The sequence below is a fragment of the Arabidopsis lyrata genome (genome assembly GCF_000004255.2).
Source record: "Arabidopsis lyrata subsp. lyrata unplaced genomic scaffold ARALYscaffold_4, whole genome shotgun sequence".
NCBI lineage: Eukaryota > Viridiplantae > Streptophyta > Magnoliopsida > Brassicales > Brassicaceae > Arabidopsis > Arabidopsis lyrata.
In genome coordinates, this window is record NW_003302552.1 from 14,199,979 (window position 1) to 14,214,221 (window position 14,243).

The 14,243-nt window shown below is 38.7% G+C and overlaps 2 protein-coding genes across 3 annotated transcripts in view; both read right to left on the minus strand.

Moving 5' to 3' along the window:
• LOC9315333 (UDP-xylose transporter 2) overlaps nt 1-1,752 on the minus strand; it is a 2,763-nt gene extending 1,011 nt beyond the window's left edge. Inside the window, exons 1-6 of one of the 2 annotated variants that reach the window (XM_002881065.2) lie at nt 1,510-1,752; nt 1,263-1,420; nt 717-901; nt 549-616; nt 114-246; nt 1 (exon numbers count right to left, since the gene is read on the minus strand). The exon at nt 1 is cut by the window's left edge and continues 161 nt beyond it. In XM_002881065.2, the coding sequence (XP_002881111.1) occupies nt 1; nt 114-246; nt 549-616; nt 717-901; nt 1,263-1,383 (508 nt within the window). In that variant the 5' untranslated portion in view covers nt 1,384-1,420; nt 1,510-1,752. Of the gene's footprint in view, nt 2-113; nt 247-548; nt 617-716; nt 902-1,262; nt 1,421-1,492 lie in introns of both variants that reach the window. The other variant, XM_021029921.1, reaches the window with a different exon arrangement.
• A 1,578-nt stretch (nt 1,753-3,330) lies between these two features.
• LOC9317179 (B3 domain-containing transcription repressor VAL1) lies at nt 3,331-8,060 on the minus strand. The gene is made up of 12 exons (XM_002881066.2): nt 7,414-8,060; nt 7,067-7,148; nt 6,876-6,977; nt 6,214-6,773; nt 6,031-6,127; nt 5,783-5,957; nt 5,573-5,649; nt 5,111-5,479; nt 4,955-5,004; nt 4,723-4,836; nt 4,545-4,609; nt 3,331-4,241 (listed from the first exon to the last, which is right to left on the minus strand). The coding sequence occupies exons 1-12, from the start codon at nt 7,539-7,541 to the stop codon at nt 3,664-3,666; spliced, it is 2,397 nt and encodes a 798-aa protein (XP_002881112.1). The 5' UTR covers nt 7,542-8,060; the 3' UTR covers nt 3,331-3,663.
• Nucleotides 8,061-14,243: the final 6,183 nt, after the last annotated feature.

Genomic DNA, 14,243 nt, shown 5'->3' on the forward strand with positions numbered 1-14,243 from the left:
TCTGTGTATAGTTAAGATAACAGCAATGCCTCAAACAAAGACTACTTACTATTTAGATGAACCTCTGGCTAATAACATATAGGAAAGGGAAAGATAATATAAGCATAGGATACAATTTGGGCAACACAAGTTGTGATAACAGCCAGCAGCGACAAGACAGAACCCAGCATATTAAGCTGAAGATCTGTTACGGTTGCAATTCCAACACCAAGGAGAAGGATGACTAATGAAAACTGGATTTTTCGACTGCATATGAAATAAAGAAGATCATTAGACCTTTTGGCCAGAAAATCATTTGGCGAACTAATAGAAGTATGGACCATGAAACTTTGTGAAGAAGAATTACTGACTGAAAGGGGTAAGAAAGTTTCTAAGTTGCTAAACGATTTCACAGTAAACCAAAATAAAATATTGGAAGACGAAGACAGATGTACTACTTAGAGCAAGTCCTAAACCAAATCATAATACAGCAATCTCCAAGACTACCAAGATCATACACGTGAAAAGGAAAAGAAAAATGTACTACTTAGGACTATATCTGAGCTAACCTGAACTTCTTTCTGAAGAAGATGGTCTCTAAGACAACAGTACAGGGGATGATTGCTAGTTTTGTCATCTGATATCGAGGGAAGAGAAGATATGTTTAGAACAATGAGGTTATTAACATGATATCACTAACATTCAGCAGCAGCTGGAACAGCAAATAGGCTAAATACCTGGTAAAAACCAACAGAATTAAAACCCAAGCTGAGATTCAGTAATCCAATGGATATACCATTTAATACACCAAATCCCAAGACAGCTCGTGGATCAAAAGGCTGGTGCTCAAAAAACTTCATCCATAATGCCACATGAAGTGAACAAAATGTGACCAAAAGATGCCAGCTTGTCAAAGTGGTTGCTGTAGTAAGTTGAATAAAAAGTAACAATGATTACACACAGACTAAGAGATTCAATGCATAAACTGTTATCATGAATGGAGTTCTCCCATGGCAAAGAAGGAACTAAAGTAGTAATCCATCAATAAAGAAGCAAAAAGTTTCCTTATTTCCGGGACACACAAACGAAAAAAGTATCACTCAAAGCCACTAGAATAGTTGCCATTGTGGAATCAAACCAGAATTAGTAGACACCTAATCTCAAGTCAATCAACCTAACAAATTCCTCAACTTACGCCTAAAATCATTCCTCATTAGGCGTAAAAATAAGCATGCTCGAAACTACGAACCATGAAGATGAACATTGTGAAAGTAGAAGCTTACCAAATGTGAAACCAAGAGTGCTAATAAGGGCCTTGTTACAGATCACGATCGAAACAGAGGATACAACGGATAAACTCAAAGCGCCGATTGTTCCAAGCTGGAACTTGTGGCTCTCGCTCATATTTGCTCTCTTCTTCAATCACGCGATCTACAATGATCTAAAGATAAACCACCAAAATTAACATAGATGATTCAAACATAGCCAATCAAAACGAAGAAATAGGAGCAACCCGGGTAAAAAAGAAACCTCATTTACGAAAATGTGAGAGAATTCGAAGCAGGAGAAGCTGAACTGCACCAATGGAGAAACTAGGAAGATTTATGAGAATCCAGAAGCAATAAACCCTAGATCTAATCGATGAAGATAAGCAAATAGTTTCACGGAAAGTCAGGAGAGGAAAATGGAGAGAATCAGACAAGTTCTAATGGAGGAGAAGAGAGATTCAGAGAATCTGTGAGTTTGAAAAGAGAAGATGACTATTTTTGTAAATTCCAAGAGATTCACCATACGTTTAATTGGGTCCTATATGTAATTAATATTAAAACAGAGCCAAAATGTAATGGAAAGAAAAAAGCAAGCACATGAGAAAATACAAATAGAAAATGTTCAAAATTTAAACCTGAATTCATTTTGAGTTAATGATGATGGGCCTTTAAAAGTGAAATACCCGAATTCTCAAAAATACATTGCTTATTTTTTGCCCAAATATAACCAAAAATATTTAAAAATATCAAAATTACCCAAAAAAACTACATCATTAGTTACTTTTTAACCAAATATATCCAAATGTATCCGAATTACTCAAAAATACCTAGTATATTCGGATTTATGATTATAATTTTAGGTATTTCGGATATTATAAGTATAAATATAACTAATATTTTTAGGTGTATATTTGTATTCGGGTACCCACGGGTATTGGATTCGGTTCGGGTTCGGTTCGGGTTTTTTTCGGGTAGGAGGTCTAGGATCCATTCGGGTATTTTTAAAAATCGGTTCGGATTCGGTTCGAATATTTTTTCGGGTTTTTCGGTTCGGGTATTCGGTTCCGGGTATTTTGTCCAGGCCTAAATCTGCCTATGTAAATTTTTTGAAAATTTGAATGTCATAGGCGAGTGTTTCTATTTCTTTCAAATATTCAAAGGTGGTCACAGTAATGACCGTAATTATAAACTCATTCCTGCGGATTAAATTGACACCTACAATGATAAAACAAGGTTATAAAATGAAAAGCTAGCAATGCAAAGTTGTTAGGCAAAAACAAAGAAATGAAATCTTACCTAATGAGAGACTAGATGGACTCTTTGAAATCAGATTTCTTTGAAGAGTGTGTGAGATCAAAACATGATTTAAGTAAAACTCTTGGCGAATCGAGCACAATACAAGAAGCTGGCGAAAAAAAACTATTAACTCAAGATGTCTTGTGAGATATGTTGACAAACACAATGAAGACAATCCGTTCTGATGTAGTATCAGGATTGAGTTCGACGATCACACTCAGCTTAGAAAAACACACATTAGAGAATTAAAAAAATCCAAAAAAACATTATAGAAAATAGAAGAGATATCTAAAGCTTACAATTGTGAAAAATGGTGTAAACATGTCTTGATCTATATGTTTTGCTCAAACATTGGTCAATTCTTCGCTTAGCTCTTAGATCTTGTACAAACATATCTCTATCCCATCCGTAATAGATGAAAAACAAGAGTAAAGTACCATTCACAAACTTAGTTCAATCCAATTTTTTCTGGTATATGATTTAACTTTTTAATTAAAAACCTTATACAAATTACAAGATACTCTCTTAAGTCAATTAAACATAAAATAATAATCTTTTTAGTATATAATTTAATTGCATAATAATTTTTTTACTTATAAAATAAAATTGAACTAAATATATGAAGACAAATGTTATATGAGTTTCTCAAAGTCTCTCAAATGAGACCCTCTCTCATTTCTCTTTCTTGCTTTTTTTATTTTTTAGAATTTTTTATTAGGAAATTTTTTCAATGAGAAACCAATGGAGATGTTCTAAGAAAAACCTTTAAAAATAAACCTACTATGCATTTGGTTGAAATCAATATTAAAAAAATCAACTCAACTGTTTCGTCACCAAGCACAAACTCCATTTGACTTCTACACAAAACCTAGATTAATGGAGACATACTAAAAAAACTCAACACAATACCATAAAAATACAAAAACAAAAACAAAAAAAAAAAACAAAAGATGGGACATTGTCGCTGTTTTGAACCAGAAACTTATTTTTCCTACAACTATGACAGAATCAAACACAAAACTGTACCTCTCTTTCTCTCTCTTCTTCTCCTCCTACTCTTGGTCTCAACATATTAATAAAACTGGCTATGACTTTAGCTTTTCGTTTTTCTCCTTCCATATTAGCTTGAAACTCTCGGCTCTTCACCAACTTTCTTAGCCTCTCCTTCTAACTCCGTAACTCCTAATACATCACCAGCGCCTTGAGCCACCACGCCCGAACACTGTCCTATTGCTCTTTTTCGACTCTCTTCTTTCTCCACCGCCACAGCTTCAGCATCTTCTTTGTTGTATGGATCACTGTTCAGATCTATCCTCGCTGTGTTCACTTCCTTCTCCTCCTTACTCTTATCAGACTCAGCCAGTTCCATGTCCTTCTTCTTCTTATCTTCTGCTGCTGTTACATCGCGCTCCAACTGCTTCTTCTTCCTCCTCATCATAAGCGTTTTGAACCTTCTCTTCACGGTGCTACACACAGTGCACCCACATGTAGGCTTGTGTCTACCTTTCCCACTTGGTGGCTGAATGCACACGATGCAAGAGCATCCAGCCCTGTGCCTTGGATGTCTGGTCGTGGTGGCAACCTCTGGCTCGCCTATTGTGTCTCCTAAGACTGCTGCACTCGCCAGTGCATCCAAACCACACGGTTCTTGCTGACTTTTTGCTGCCTGGCTTTCCCCAGTTCTTCTCTTCTTGTACTCTACATAAATACACACACAGTTAGTGTCTTGAGACTTGAGATTTTCTAAGCTGAGTATATGAAAGGTAAGCTGCGTTAAGAAACAAATTTGCAGGATACCAAGCAACAATCCATATTTTGATAAAATTCCAACATAAGGAAGGCGCAACAAGCACAAATAACAGCTACATATCCTGAATGTTTTATCCGAACGCCCAATTATAAAATGCTCACACTACAACCACTTGGAAGCAGTCTCTCACTATAATGCAACAAGCTAATGAGAAGGCACCATGAGAGGCCAGGGTATAATATATTTCATACCTCTTCCTACTTTAAGAACATTCTCAAGTTCCTTCAGACTCTCCTCCGGTGCAGAACATGAACACCTATCAATAAATATATTATTAATTACAGCGACAGGACCCCAAGGGGGAAAAAAACGCAAATTCTAAAATGATCATCGCTTGACGAGATTAAAAAAACTAGTGAAAGTTGTTACCTGCTCACGTCCCAAACATTGTCTATACATGTCCATTTAAAGGGAAGAAGAGCGTCTACAGGTAACCTTCTCCATTTAGAGCAGTCATCGCAAGTTGCCCATCGTTCCTGTTCACTGGACCACAAAAAAATTTGTTAGTGAATCATTTGCAAGCTGGAGATAAGCACCAAGTGCAAGTATTGAAGTAAACCATAGGAGAAGATATGTTGCCCTGAAGAAAGTAAGAACTTACCCTGAAGGTCTTGTAGTGACTATAGTCCTCTTTCCAAAGACAGGAGGTTCCTGTGGATAACATTAACATGAAATATGACTTAACTAGGGATCCAAACAAGGGTAATCACATGCAACCCATTGCTTGAAAAAAAACATTACAAGATCCACCACTTACGTCATATTCTTCAATTTCTTTCTCCTCAATGACGACGATGGTAGGCTTTGCACTAGGAGAGGGACGAAGCAAGTCCTGAGCTTCCTCCCAGGTGAGTCTCAGCTCCATAGATTCTTCACTATGCAAAAGAAGTCTCTTATTTTTTGCCCCAATGGTTCGAGTTCTCTTCTTCTCTTTAACTCGTGCAGGATCATCACCTATCCTGCCCCCGTTAGTCTCACTCTTCTGTGAGCTCAAATTTTCAGGCATACCGTTCAATTCTTGCGGTATTAGTGAGGGACACGATGACCCATTTATGGAGGGTGGGTTTTCTGTAACACCAGACGATGATGTGTCCTCGGTTGAAGTTCCATTGGTGAGACCACAACCCTGTTTATATATATTGGAACCGGATAAGAATGAAGCTAAGCAGAAAATAAAAGCCAGCACATTCCTGCAGAAACCAGTTCATAGAAACCCAACCTGCATGTCTCCAGCATTAGCTGCCTTTCTGGAACCCATGATTAGTTTTCCACCAGGATCAACCCGACTGAAAGTTACTGTCCAGGTGAAAGAGAAAGCCACACGATGAGAAAACCAACAATAGTTTTAGAAAATGGTTCATGAAGATTTGATGTTAATACCAGCATATGCTTGAAGCTTTAGCTAAAACATGAACTATAATATAAGTACCTGTATCACCAGCCTGTAGCATCATGGACTGTATGCATGGAGTGACCCCTTCTAAAACATACATTCTACTGTTGTTATTGGGCCAATATCTGAACTGGAACGTCCACTCCTTACCCCTCACATCTTGGATTTTCAGAGGAATGCCTTCCGATTGACTAATCGGAGGAAAATATGCCTACATACCGATGCAGACTTCAGTCATAACTCTCCAAAATATTTCAAGGACACCATAGAAATGGGAAAGTTACCTCTGCACAGGCTTTGGGAAGAACTAGACGACCAATGCGACCAGCATCACTGGCACTAAGAGTTTTCTCAAAAAGAGGTACAATGTTTAAATTCAAGCTATGATTGTTAAGATAAACATGGAGTCACCAAAAGCATTTACAGAATAAAATACTTGAAGCAAAGAAGGAGTAAACAAAGGATACTTTCCCGAGATCTGCTGAACCTCTTTATCTGTATATTTTGGCCAATACCGAGGAAGTAAGTGGCCTTTCCCTCGCCCTTCGACAGGAGGTCTTCCAATCCGCGCCTGAGCGGATTTACTAGCCACAGGAGGAGTTGAAATAGCAGGTTTTGATGGTTTTTGCAGTATATTAGAGGCAGAGCCATGGACCATGTTGGGCTGAGAAGCACCGATGTGTTTCTTTCCCTCGAGACCCTCGGTTGCAAAAGATGGGCTAAATGGATTTACAGCCAAACCCATGTTTAAAGATGGCTGTGAAGGTGATGATTCATGCATTTCCCCAGCAGCATCCAGCCTATACCCGGTGGTGGTATTTTCTGAATTCATTAGCTGACCAAACCCACGGTGAGGCATGAACTCTTCCCTTTTATCTCCGCCCATGACTAGTGGCTGAGAAAAGAGACCAGCTTCGTTTCTTCCTCCGTCAATATTCATTCCGCTTTCGCCATTTACATGTTGTCTATCAGCTAACGGTTTCATTGGCAATCTGCTAAAAACACCTGGATTCTCACCCCTCGTGTTCTGCAAAGAGAGTAAACGTGAACCGAATCATTAGAACAACAACTTGAACATATCTACTCGAAACGGCGGAACCCAAGTGAACCAAGTCTAGTCAAAACTCACCAAATTGAGTTGATGGCAGCAAGTACAAGTACTACAACCAACACCACCATAGTCCATAAGCTCAATCGTTACCTTAGAAGCAATGCATCCACAATGTAGTCTCTGTCATTACAGAATCTCAATCAGCACAACAAAACATCACCACTAAACTATATATAGTAAAGCATATTCATATAGTTTCAAAAACGCACCTTGTTACACAAATAGCATTCCCTCCAACCAGATTGGTCCTTATGGAATTGTTCACAGAAAAGAGAACTCTCATACGCAGATCTATAACACAATCATTACAACGACCAATCAAAACATCGATTTTTTTCCTTTTATGTACCAAATTCACATAATTTTTTTCCTATTTATAGATTAAAAGAGTCAAGATTGGCACTAAGAAACCATCTACGTAGTCAAAAAAACCAGAACAGAGTAAAGAACAGAGAATCAAGAAGATAAGAACAGGGTCACGAAAAGATCGAGACTTTAGTCAAGAATCGAACAAATTTGGTGTATTGAATACGAAATTAGAGAGATTGAGAGATACCCGCAACGATAACAGAGATCAGCGAGAAGACCAGATCGAAGAGGCCAACCTTTCTTCCATTCAACAGTAGAAGTCGTACCACATGAAGCGTTCATGCACATCTTTGACACCATTTTGACTTCAAACATCACAAACCCACCTAGATTTTCGAATCCCCAATTCAAAAATCTTAAAACCCTAACACCACAGGAAGAGCTAGAACCACGAATCGGAGATGAAATCGACGTGAATTGATGAAATTGAAGAGAAGAGACTAGTCATGAACATGCATCGACGTTGGTCAAAATCAAAGTCGCGTGTAGAGATCAGAGGATTGGAGAAGGACCGGCGGGAAGAGAAAGAGAAGATTTTGACGGCGAATTGAAGAAAGAAGAGGACTGTAACGGCGAGAAGAAGAAGGCAACGAGGTTTTTTTTTTTTGGTGATTTTTTTTTAGTTTGTTTTAATTTTTCGATGTGAAAATTAAAACTTTTATGGGTGAGATAGAGAGAGAAAGAGAAAGAGAGCATGCAAGAGAACGAAACGCATAAAATGCATGCACGACACTTGAAGACTTGAAAACTCAAAAGTAAGAGAAAACTCGCAGAGATTTAGAAGAGACACAAAGTGAAAGACTTTTTTTTCTTTTGTGTTTTTGGTATTATATAGACATGAAATTAGGGTTGGTAGGAATCATATATTTTGGAAAAAAATAGTATGATGACGTAATTTTAATATTTGGTTATATGTATTCAACTATTTTTTAGGTATTTTACTTTGTACAGTTGGGGATATTCATATTTCTATAAATAATTATCAATTAGAAACATGTATGTTTTATTTTTTGTAAATCATAAATATATAGATTGCATGCATGACACTAACACATGCACACAAAAGGCTTGAGGTTCTTCTTTTCTCTTTTGACTTTCTTGGTTTGTGATTTTGAATTGTCAACTACTCTAAGAAATCAAAATTTGTATCATTGTATGTGTGTTTGTTCTTTGTAATCGACTCAAATATTTTGAGTCCATTAGGAATGTGATTCGTTGGAAACTTTTTTACTTCTCTATTCAAAATTTGCATATACATTTAATGAAAATTTATCTCCATGCACTCATAACCAAGACACAATCAAATTCTTAAAGACTAGATTACAATTTGTTTGTTCATTGTTGTATAAAATATGAAAAAAAAAAAAAAAAATCGTTTTAATTTAAGTTTGTAAAAGTTTAAAATATTATCCTAAGAAAAGAAAATAATATTACACATATTGTACTTATCTAATAAGAAACTAGAATAGAAATTTTTGATCGCATACATCATACATGTATCTGCTATATATAGTCTATCTGTCATCCTCTGTATCTGTGGGTTGAGACCGCTAAATGAGCGACGATTCATATTAAATATATAGCCTTATATATGGTAGAATATATATTTTTATAAATCTAATACAAAATTTATAGAGAATATGCAAACAAAATTTTGGTGGAATATAAACTTAAAAATTATACTGGCATAAAGTGAAAAAACATTTCTTCCACCGATGAAAATACCATGGGCAAAAAGAAAATTTGCAAAAATTAACACAAAATATTTTGAAAGATCTGTTGTTAATATTGATTTTGTATATCATGTTTTTTCTGTGCCATTTTGCTACATTTCAACATAACCTGCTCTCTATGGAGAGTTGGAGACCATGCGCATGATAAACATACAGTATTATAATAGTGTTCACACGATTAAATAACATGATTTTTTTTTTTATTATGCATGTGATTTTCCGTCAAATAACACGTTACAACCGAAGAATATATCATCTATATGCTCTAACTCTTGCTCATGCATGCATGCTCTACTCACTTCGTATTTCCCATTAACTCAAATTTTAAATCTAACTAAAATGATAGGATATCTTTTTGAAATCGCTCTTTTGGGTGGAATCTTCTACTATCAACGAGCTTACTAAGTTTTTTTTTTTTGATAAAATGTGAATATCTATTACCAAAAGGCAGAGCCGGCTCTAACATTTTGAAGGCCACAAGCTTAGAAAAAAAGAGAGACTTAATTTCTTCTCAAAAAAATTGTTAAAGCATTACTTCAAGTGTGAGACTTGAACCCTCAACCTTGCACTTCTTTCTGGCCAGCATTTAACCAGTTGAGCTATAAGAGAATTTTAGAAAAAGGAGGGCCGATATATTAATAACTACATCTGGGGCCACAAGCACATGCCTCCATAGCTTGTGGCTAGGGCCGGCTCTGCCAAAAGGAACAGTGTAGATTACAAGAGCATTGGGGCATTAGCTACTTTGACCAAAAAAAATTAAAAAGTTAAAGGAGAAATTACACACTAAGAGACAGAGAAACTTAGGGAAACTAGCCATGGGTGAACCAATGAGAGAGCAGGCGGCTGCAACCTTTGCGGTGTCTGCGAGCTAAGAGGATGTCTCTGATGGTCCTATCAATTTGAGAGAAAACAGAGTCTGAAGTTGAAGAAATGTTGTCGTGGACCCTAATGTTGCGTTCCTTCCAAATGTGAAAAGCAACAGCTTGAACAGTGAGGCGCTTAAGAGTGTTTGAGAGCCTTTGGGTTTTGGACAGAAGCCAAGATATAAGAGTAGACCAGTCCACAAAGATGCAAGGATGCTGACCAAGACGATGCAGAATGCGATGCCAAATATCTCTTCAGTGAAAGAGCAGTGAAGGAGTAAGTGGTCCCTGTTTTCCTCTTGGGAGTTGCAGAGAACACAAATAGGAGAGATCTGCATTCCCCAATTCCGAAGCCTTGATTTAACAGGAAGTCTATCCATGTTAGCAGTCCAAAAGGTAAAAGCATGCTTAGGGACTGAGTTCTTAAACCAGACCGCCTTCTCCTAGAACTTTGAACTCTCAGAAGGACGCAATTGATGCCAAGTTAACTTAGTAGAGAAGGTGAGAGAAGTTCGATTTCTCGCTTCCCAATTGAAAGAGTCAGGACCCCTTGAGAGAGAAGGAGGCTGGACAGACAGCAAGCTGTTTCTAAGGGTAGAGATGTTCGGGTTGCGAGATTGTCTTGAGGGAAGCCTCCAATCCCGAATATTAAAAGCTTCAGCGACGGTTGCCTTGAGCGGGATACCCATAGAGGAAGGGCATGTGCTGCCAATGAACTCGAGAAGAATACCATGGGAGGACCACTTTTCATACCAAAAACTGATGGTAAGACCATCGCCAAGATTGCTACTAATGAGATCTTTGGCCAAAGGTCTCAGTGATAATAAGAATTTCCAGACCCAACTTGAGTTTGCCTGAGGCTCTGCATACCAATAATTTGACCTTTTAAGGTTATGCTCCTTCATCCATGCAACCCACAGGGAACCGCTACTCGAGAATAATAACCAGACAAGCTTCAGGTTCAACACTTTATTCCACACGAGAAGGTTTCGAAGACCTAAACCACCTTCAGATTTAGGCAAGCAAACCTTGTCCCAAGCTACCTTAGCAGCGGTACGCTTAGTAATATCTCCAGACCAGAGAAAACCATTACACAGTTTTTCCAGATGCTTCAAGCAAACTTTGGGAAGAGCGAAAGCTGACATCCAGAAATTGATGAGACCATAGATAACAGACGAGATTAGCTGCAGCCTCCCAGCAAAAGAGAGGCATTTGACTGCCCAACAGTTGAATCTAGCTGCTACTTGATCAATTAAAGAGGAGTAGTCAGACTTGCGGAGCTTTCTATGCAGGAGAGGAAGACCTAGGTACCTGATAGGGAGAATTCCATGGTTGAAACCAAGGCTGTCCAAGGAATCATCCTCTGTTTGATCAACCCCTGTGTAAAACAGATCGGTTTTATCCTTGTTCATACGCAGCCCAGACAAGGTTTGAAAGGAGTCCAGAGTAAGACTAATTTCCTGTAGAGAAGCAGCTTTCCCATCAAAGAAAAGCATAATATCCTCAGCGAAGGCCAGATGAGTGATCTTTGGAAGAATACCCAGCGGGTGATACCCTATCCTTCCCTGGTTTAACTTGGAGATGAGGAGATTTGAGAATACTTCCATAGCCATAACAAAAAGAGGTGGGGAGATAGGGTCTCTTTGCCGAAGATCTCTCTTTCCCTTGAAGAAGCCACACAATTCACCATTACTTTTAATGGAGAAGGATGTAGTGGTCATGCAGAGTCTGATCCAATTACAAAACACGGGGGGAAAGTCTGAAACTTCAAGGATATGGAGAATAAACTCCCAATTCACTGAGTCAAAAGCTTTGCGGAGATCAACTTTGAGGAAACCTCGAGCAGAAGCAGAACCTCTATTAAACCCTTGGACCATCTCTGTAGCTAGAAGAACATTCTCAACCAACAGCCTTCCTTGAACAAATGCGGACTGGAAGTTGCTAATCATAGAAGGCAACAGAGACTGCAATCTTCTGGCCAAAATCTTGGAGACAATTTTATACACTGCATTACAACATGAGATAGGGCGGAATTCACCAATCTTGTCAGCGCCAACTCTCTTAGGAATTAAAGTGATTGCAGTAGCATTCCACTGCTTCAGGATCTGACCAGAGGAGAAGAATTCCTTAACAGCTCTAATTAGATCATCACCAATAATATCCCAAGTAGCTCTGAAGAACTCACCCGTGTACCCATCTGGGCCTGGGGATTTGTTCCGAGGGAGGGAAAAGACTTCTTTTTTAATTTCAGCATCAGAGATAACAGCCTGAAGTGCCTCTTTTGTTGCAGAATCACATCTAAAAGGAGTAAGGGAGCTAATGAGAGATTTATCATCAGCAAAGAGGGAAGTAGAGGCGGTACAAAGGAGATTGGAAAAGTAATCCACACAGTGATCTTGAACAGCAGCTTTATCTTCAATTCTCAAACCTTCATCATCATCAAGATAGTGAATCTGGTTAATAGCCCGTCTTGTGCTGACCATTCTGTGAAAATAGGAGGAGTTACAGTCACCACTATCAACCCATTTGACCCTTGACCTTTGAAAGAGAAACTTCTCTTCAGCCATAGCCAGAGTTAACCAGTCTTTATGAGCTTTTTTCTCCAGTTCAGCCAGAATTGGAGAGGGATTAGCAAGAAGATTGGACTGAGATTGGGTTAGTTTTGAATGAGCCTCTTTCACTCTATTTTCTAAGTCTAAGAAGTGTTCCTTGTTCATATCCTTTATGACTCCTTTTAAGAGCTTAAGCTTTTTCGAGAAGCAAAACATTGCTGTCCCATCAACAAAAGTATCCTTCCAAAACTCAGAAACCCTTGGAATAAAATCTCGATGCTGCATAAGAAAGTGAGAGACCATAAACGGCTTTTTCGAGGAAACAGAATTACCCATCACTAAGCAGCCAGGACAATGATCCGAAACATCAGGGTCCCCGAAAGTGGCATAAGCCAATGGAAATTCTATAAGCCAGTTGTCGTTTACCATGACTCTGTCCAGTTTTTTAGCAATAGGAGTAGCCTCTCTCTTGTTCCACCAAGTGTAGTTACTCCCTCTGAAAGAAAGATCAGACAAGCCGGCATTCAAGGCGCACTGTCTAAACTCAAACATACCTTTAGAGATCCTGGTGCCTCCTGTTGAATTTTCAGACGGGTGCATTATCTGATTAAAGTCTCCCATTGCAACCCAAGGCTTGGAAGAGATAATTGGATAACTAGCCAACCCTTCAATTTCTTCCCAAAGATTTTGTCTTCCATACTTGCAGTTAACAGCATAAATATAAGAGATAACAACTTCTTTACCGGAGTTTGGTAGATGCACTATACAAGTGATCATTTGACTTGACTTTGAATGAATGGAAAGCCGTACCGACTGGTCCCACACCACCCAAATCCTCTCTAACTCAGCGAATTCATAGTTCCCCACAAAATTCCATCCTGGAAAAGTTGAATTTATGTACTTTTGAGACTTGTGCAACTTCACTTTCGTCTCAATTAAACTACCAAAAGTAGGCCGAAAATGCCTTATCCACTTCTTTAGACTTCTACGCTTGAGAGAGTGGTTTAATCCCCTTATGTTCCAACAAAAGCTGTCTATCATTACTAATGATTTTTAGACTTGGAACCCTGTCCCACAGAGTTCTGGAGCTGCCTCCTTTCTTTCTTAGAGATGACTTTAGAAAATGGAATTTCTACTTCTTCTTCACTGAATTCCTCTTCGCTTGAACTACTCGAAGAAGATGACTCAACCGGAGTTTCTGAACCGGAAGCAGATTCAGAGGAGGAGGAGGAAGCTCTTCCTGCTATCCCTTTCCCCTTAAGATCTTTAGCTACTGAGCTTCTCTTTGACTTATGGTTGACTTTGACGTTTTGAGTTTCCTTTGAAAGAGAGCCCATAGCAACATGGATCTTCAAACTTTTGCCATCACCCTTTGATGAGTGAGACTTCTTCTTCATGTTATCAAGCTTCTCAATCCATTTAGTTGCTGGTACTTAGGATCGAATTTTCTTCTTCTTCTTCTTTGAAACCGGTTCTTTTCGGGGCTCCTGGTCCTTGGCCAACTCTTTCTTAACTCTCGGACAGGAGTCGGAGGCATGAGCAGTCGAGTTGCAGTTGAGTTGCAGTCTAGACATGTTATCAGGGCCGTTGGGCATCGTTTGATACTATGTCCCACCTCCTCACAGTGGGAACAAATTGGAGGGAGCCACGGGCTAGAGACACCAACTCTATGGATTTCTCCTGTGGCGAATTGGACGTTAACTTCTTCTGGGAGAGCTACAGAGGGATTAATTATGGTAAGGACCTTACCAACCTCTAGGTTTATCATATTGATTGTGGAGGGGTGGCAGTAAACTGGTTGACCAAGCATTCCTGCAATATGCTCAAACCCTTCTTCAGAGAAGAAGTGTGGCGGGACGCCGCGAA

Coding starts and splice junctions, on each gene's coding strand:
- LOC9317179 (XM_002881066.2), bottom strand. CDS start 7,541: ATGTTTGAAGTCAAAATGGTGTCAAAGATGTGCATGAACGCTTCATGT. Junction 7,149..7,413: donor GATCTCTGTTATCGTTGCGG/GTATCTCTCAAT, acceptor ATTGTGTTATAG/ATCTGCGTATGAGAGTTCTC. Junction 5,650..5,782: donor GCTACAGGCTGGTGATACAG/GTACTTATATTA, acceptor TCACCTGGACAG/TAACTTTCAGTCGGGTTGAT.